This window comes from Pundamilia nyererei, unplaced genomic scaffold (assembly GCF_000239375.1).
Source record: "Pundamilia nyererei isolate P.nyererei 1_Seehausen unplaced genomic scaffold, PunNye1.0 scaffold00009, whole genome shotgun sequence".
Taxonomy (NCBI): Eukaryota; Metazoa; Chordata; class Actinopteri; order Cichliformes; family Cichlidae; genus Pundamilia; species Pundamilia nyererei.
This window is the reverse complement of record NW_005187410.1, coordinates 3,725,965-3,732,431: the sequence shown is the minus strand read 5'-3', so window position 1 is coordinate 3,732,431 and position 6,467 is coordinate 3,725,965. Positions and strand designations below refer to the sequence as shown.

General features: G+C 37.3%; 1 protein-coding gene across 1 annotated transcript in view; it reads right to left on the bottom strand.

The window, feature by feature from the left end:
- Window positions 1-422: 422 nt before the first annotated feature.
- LOC102196583 (sodium channel protein type 2 subunit alpha-like) overlaps window positions 423-6,467 on the bottom strand; it is a 26,731-nt gene continuing 20,686 nt past the window's right edge. Inside the window, 10 exon segments of the mRNA XM_013908339.1 lie at window positions 423-2,035; window positions 2,132-2,402; window positions 2,508-2,612; window positions 2,702-2,839; window positions 3,347-3,403; window positions 3,510-3,776; window positions 5,117-5,239; window positions 5,375-5,548; window positions 5,726-5,880; window positions 5,969-6,107. Coding sequence (XP_013763793.1) covers window positions 837-2,035; window positions 2,132-2,402; window positions 2,508-2,612; window positions 2,702-2,839; window positions 3,347-3,403; window positions 3,510-3,776; window positions 5,117-5,239; window positions 5,375-5,548; window positions 5,726-5,880; window positions 5,969-6,107 — 2,628 coding nt within the window. The 3' untranslated portion in view covers window positions 423-836.

The following is a 6,467-nucleotide window of genomic DNA, read 5'->3' as shown; positions in this document are numbered from 1 at the left end:
TTACAGCTCCTATTGGATGCATCAAACCCCTGTTGGCCAAATACAACAACATATGGAGAATGATTTGAAAAATGATTTAACAGTGTACAAAGTATTTTTCAAGGGTTACTGATCTGACACTGATAATCAAATATAATCAGCAAACTTCTTTGTGATTTGTTTCGATTGAAGGGTAAGTTTCTGTATTGTAATAAAAAAGCAGCCTTATCAAGGCTTCTTTGCATCTGGTGGACAAATCATGGCGCACACTCTAGCATGTATAATCACTGACAATGTCTGTAGGATTTGAAGTACTATTAGTGACAAGCAAAAATAACCTTAAAGCAGTGCATTTCTGTGTAAAGTCTATACCTGAAGATACAACCCTTTCTGAAGAGTAAAAAAATGTATAAAAAGACAATTAACCAAACTATGATTTTTTTTTCAGCAATAGCATATAACTCTCTTTTTTTCCTGCTTGAAAAATTAAGTTGAGTAATACACCAATCAGTGATATAACAACAATTCAAGACACTGGGTAGCAGAACTAGCTGCAATACAAGTAAAGCAGTAACTAATATGCCTTTCAGAACACTAAGTAATGTCGTCTCACCTCACAAGCAGACATAATGGATTTTTGCTCTTCAATTCATCCACGTGAGTCATACTGTCATACTGTAGCCTGAATGGCTCTTTTCTATTTTAGAAGCTCTCCTCTAGACTCAAGCAAGCACAGTCAGTTTGGCATAGTAGATATCCATACTATAGAAGAGAATCCACTGGATGTCTTAGTCACTGTGGAAGGTTGTAAACATTTTGCATTCACTACATTGTCTTTGGTGTAGCACAGATTTCCTTTACATATCTTGTTCTTTGACATCTTTGCTCACAACCTCCTTTTCACTTTTGTCTTTTTCATATTTGTTTTTTCCATTTGTTGTCACACTGTTACATGAAGGTTGAGAGGCAGCAGAAGGTGTTAGTTTGCTTTTATTGGCACTAGACGTGTTTTTAAGTTTGTCTGTGTCATGCTTTCCCTTGTTAATGAGCTTTTTATCCTTTTGATTGTTAATATTGGATGTGTCATGGGACCTTCTGTCTTTTCCTGGACACTTCCTTGTATAATGCCTGAATGCTCTCTGGATGACAGCAGCTGAAACCTCCTCCTGTTTGCGACGGAGGGTGGTAGTGATGGGTTCGTAGGACAACTTGGAAGGATTTGAGGCCATGAAACGCTCTTCCATTTGCTCCTTTAGAATGTCCATTTCTCCACCCTCACCTAGAACACGCTTTGTGAATGCAAACAGGATGTCTAGGCAGTGAATGCGGTCACCACTCACCATGGGTAAGTCCATAGAGATCAGGTCAAACTTGTTAGGCTTGGCTATGCGCAATGGTGGTTCCAGATTATCTGCAAATTCTGAAAGCATTTTATACTCAATGAACTGTGTTGCATGAGGATCAAACCTTTCCCAGACCTCATAAAACGTTTCAAAATCATCCTCACTCAGTGGGTCAGCGCTCTCTTCAGTAGCTACACCAAAGTTTTCCAGGATGACTGCAATGTACATATTCACCACAATAAGGAAAGAGATGATGATGTAGCTCACAAAGAAAGTAATTCCCAGTGTAGGATTTCCACAGTTTCCTTTAAAATTACTACCAGGATTCTCCATCTTAGGGTTACAGTCATCTTCATTTTTGTTGAGAATGGGATATAGTAGGGTATCCCATCCAGCTGAGGTGGTGATTTGGAACAGACAGATCATGCTGTTTGCAAAAGTCTCAAAATTGAAAAGATCATCAATGCCTCTTTCCTTCTTGACATATGCAAAGTTTGACATGGCAAAGATCGCATAGATGAACATCACCAAGAACAGCAAGAGACCAATGTTGAACAAGGCGGGAAGTGACATCATCAAGGCAAACAAGAGTGTGCGTATTCCTTTGGCACTTTTAATAAGGCGGAGGACGCGGCCAATCCGTGCCAGTCGGATGACTCTGAACAAGGTTGGTGAAAGAAAGTATTTTTCTATTATTTCGGAGAGAAACAAACCTAAAGAAAGAAATGAAAAGATTAAACACTGGATGACAGATTACTGCAATATTAAAAATGTATCAGAGAGAAACTGTAAATGGAGGTGAGTCATACCGATGATTGACAGAATAACAACGATGAAATCAAATATATTCCAGCCATTCATGAAAAAGTAGTGCCGGAGTGAGAGCATCTTTAATATGCACTCTCCAGTGAAGACGACAATGAATACCACATTTACATAGTAGAGGACGTTTTTCTTGTAGTCTGATTGTTCATCAGTTTCCACCATCATAGTGATCATATTAAGCGATATTAGAACCATGATCACAATATCAAATGATTGCTTGGTGGTAAAATCGAAGATGTATCCTTGAATCTTGTTCTAAAACAGACATGCATAGGAAAAATAAACAACAATAAATTTTGGATTAAATAAACGTGAGGGTTTTAATTCATACTGAATGCAGTCAAGGCTTGAGTTACATACCGATGGTCTAGGGATCGGTTTTTGTGGTTTTTTTGACCCCAGTTTTTTCATGGCATTGTAGTATTTCTTTTGTTCTTCAGTCATAAAGATGTCTTGACCTCCGAAGTAAAGAAAGCATGATAGGCATGTTGAATCACAACATGTTGGAAGCCAACATACCACAAATTTGTTTAAAAAGCAGATTTGATACTTATCTTTTTCTTTTGCTGATTGAAGTTGTCTATAATGACACCAATGAAGAGATTGAGTGTGAAAAATGCTCCAAATATGATGAAAACAACAAAATAACAGTACATATATAGGTTGATCTCATAGTCTGGTTGTTCTTCTGGCTACATAGATGACAGAAAAAACGAGACATTAAAACAGAGTCATCCTTTGAATTTCTGTACTGGTTGAGTTCATGTGTGCCTCATGAGGAGTGGCCCTACTTGTGTGGCATTTAGATTACCGTAAAGCCCGCCCCCCAAAATAATTTTGTTCAAATAAAAAGGACTTCAAAGCCTGATGCAGTTTGTCACCTTCAAACTTTGATCTAACAGCTAACTGGACTATTTTATCTTTACCAAGATTATGATCTGTAAATACATTTTAAGCATTTTGATCATGATTAAGCAGCAACAGCAGGAAATGTTTGGTATGCATTAGGTGTAGTGTTCCACAGCTTTAACGTGGCCAAACAAAATAGGATAATCTAAAATTAATTTAACAGTGCTATATGTTTTTCGTGAACAACTTGTCATCTCCACAAAAAAGAAGGTGTAATATGATTTAATTAAACATGGATATTTTATAGGAGTTCAAGCATTTCAACACTGAAATACTAAGAAAATCACCACCTTGCTTTGAGAATCAACAGCAGCATACATGATGTCCATCCAACCCTTAAATGTAGCCTGTAGAAAAGAATACAGCAAGTGGCATTAAAAACACATATTGTTGTATTACAAAACTGGCACAAAATGTGACACTAATTATGAAACACAATACTGAGTTACTTACCACTTGCAACAGTGCAAGGTAACCCATGCCAACATTATCAAAGTTGACCTTGACGTTCTTCACCTTAGAATCCGTGAAATTACACTCTTTCATATGTTTCACTTTTGATGCAGTAAACGGCTCATTTGTGGTTGTGTTGACACAATAGTAGAACTTTCCCGCAAATAAGTTGACCCCCATGATGCTGAAAATGAGCCAGAAGATGAGGCATACCAGCAGCACATTGAAGATAGAGGGAATGGCTCCCAATAGGGCATTGACAACCACCTGCACACACAAATCATGACATATCTGTAAAGCTGACAGGGATCACAGAATCTTAAAGTGATGTACCACACTGTATACTCTGGCAATGGGAAAAAACAAATGTGTGCCAACATGCATATTGACATCACACCTCATCACAGCTATGACTAACGCCAAAGATCCAACACAACTACATGGTAAAGGTGGAAACAGAATCAGGAGAGGAGTCAGCAGATGAGTTTTAAATTTTAGATAAACATTGAAATGAACACCTTGTAGAGAAAGGAGGATGCCGCAAAATTTGATTACTGTAAAAAGAAAAATACATAAAACATAAAGAAAATCATGTTACATACGCAACAAACAATATCAAAACAGCGATACTGGCATGGAAGCTATTATGGCACTACTGACGCACATGAGAATTTGTGCATGCAAATCAGGGAATACTCTGGCTACCACGTGAGGAAAGATGATCACTGTAGCAGTGCTGTAAATCTAGACCACCACAATATGAAGGCAACTAATCAATACCTGCCTTATTGATTTCAGCAGCCAACAAAGCTGTCTCTTCAGTTACATAAGTTATCAACCTGATAAGACCATGCTTGCATAGCACGGCAAAAAACTCTAATGTCGTTAGATATCACAAGAGAAAAGTGATATAAGAATAATTTGGTATTTTGGTATTTATTTATTTTTTTGTTTCTTCAGAGTTAGAGTAGCACTTTGTAGTAGCACTTTATTTGACTTTATTTATTTCACAGCTGTTGTTTTTATTTATTTAAGTTCTTTGTACCTTCGAGTTACAGGATTTTATTTTTTGTGTTGTATTACTTTTGATTTTGAATTGATTTATTTTCATTATTAGATGTTGTGTATTAGCTCTGTAAAAAACAAACACATTTCTTGAATCAATGAAAACAAATTTACAATATTAAAAACAGCATTTTTTTTTTTTACTTATGAAAAGCACTATATAATGGGGTTGTATTCTCAGCAAGAAATTCCCGCAATGTCAAACTATTCCTTTTATCAAAATTCTGCATCACTGGTGTATATTTGAGGAAAAAAGTGATTTTTTTTCAACTTGTAGAACAAAATACTTAAGCTTACCAGGATGACAAATGAAGGCAGGAGAAAGGGAATTGGGAGAAGACAGGAATGGTTGCATGCAACAAATTTTATTTTTTATTGTTGAATCTGTGCTACAATAATTAAGCAATTTCTGATGGCAAAAAGCTGGCCCATCTAGAGCTAACAAGCTGTACCTAATGAAGTGGAAGTGTTCTGCACTAGTATATTGAGCTAGTGCTAGACAGCATGACTCTGAATGGATAAGTACTTTCAACAACTCTTACCCTCATGCCCTCAAAGCGTGACAGGGCTCTCAGTGGCCTCAGAGCTCTTAGAGTTCTCAGAGACTTGATGGCACCAAGTTCATTAGCACCTACTGCGTTGGCTACCAGACTGACCAGTGAGACCTAGAACACATGCAACACATGTCATGAGCAAAGAAGAAATATTACACACATTAATCAAAGACAGTGCAGTTTCATTCTACGTCTCAACACAACAAAGAACAGATTCATCACTGTGTAAGCAGAGTTTCAACCTACATCAACAATTAGGAAGTCCAACCAGCACCAGGCATTTGTAAAATACTTGGCAAATCCATATGCCACCCACTTCAGTAACATCTCCAGAATAAAGATGTAGGTGAAAATTTTGTCTGCATACTCCAAAACTGTTTTAATAGTCTTCCTTTGCTCAATGTAGATATCCTCAAATGCCTAAATGTGTGGAAAAAGACAACCTTTAGTAATGCCAAACGTGCACATAATGAAATTTCCGTTTGAGAATCTATTGCTTGATGAGAGATCCTAGATAAAATATCTCACATAAATCCACAAAAGAAACCAAATTAGTCATCCAAATGCAACATTTGCTTTCTTCATGTAAATACTTACAAGGGCCCCACTGCTAAGCAGGATCATGAAGATAATAAAGCTCTCAAACCAGTTGTGCTCCACTATCCGATAACAGGTTTTTCGTAGTGTCCACCATGTCTTCCACCAGCCCACATCTACATTTACTTGACAACAACGGAATGTCTGCACACAGGCTGAAAAAAGACAATGGGCAGATGGGGTTTTAGTCATGGAAAATGCAGATTCAAATTACATTTAAGGTTAGGTAGGTGGTGAATTCACCAGCAGGGAAACAGGGATCAGGCTCCATAGTGTCTTCTAATTCAAAGTCTACGGAAATTGCTCCCTCTCCAGCTGGAAGACCATCCACTGTGCTTCCCTCTGAAGAGCTGAACTGTCCATCATCATCATCTTCAACGATCTGTTTATGAGAGAATGTGGATGAAAAAGAAGTGTTGGGTGAACAAATACAACAGAGCTATTGAGCAGCACTATTTTCACACAGAAATAGTTATAACATATGATGGTTAAATTAAAGCAGATATATGATCACACACAAACACATGCAAAACTTTAGCCAAAACAACAAACTATTAGTGCGTTGACTCCAAAGAACAGTTGAGTGGTTCTCAAGAGCAAAGGCACCAAGAAGTCTGCATTTCCTGCTCAGTTCCATATTACTGGAGGAAGAGCACAGATAGATAGATAGATAGATAGATAGATAGATAGATAGATAGATAGATAGATAGATAGATAGATAGATAGATAGATAGATAGATAG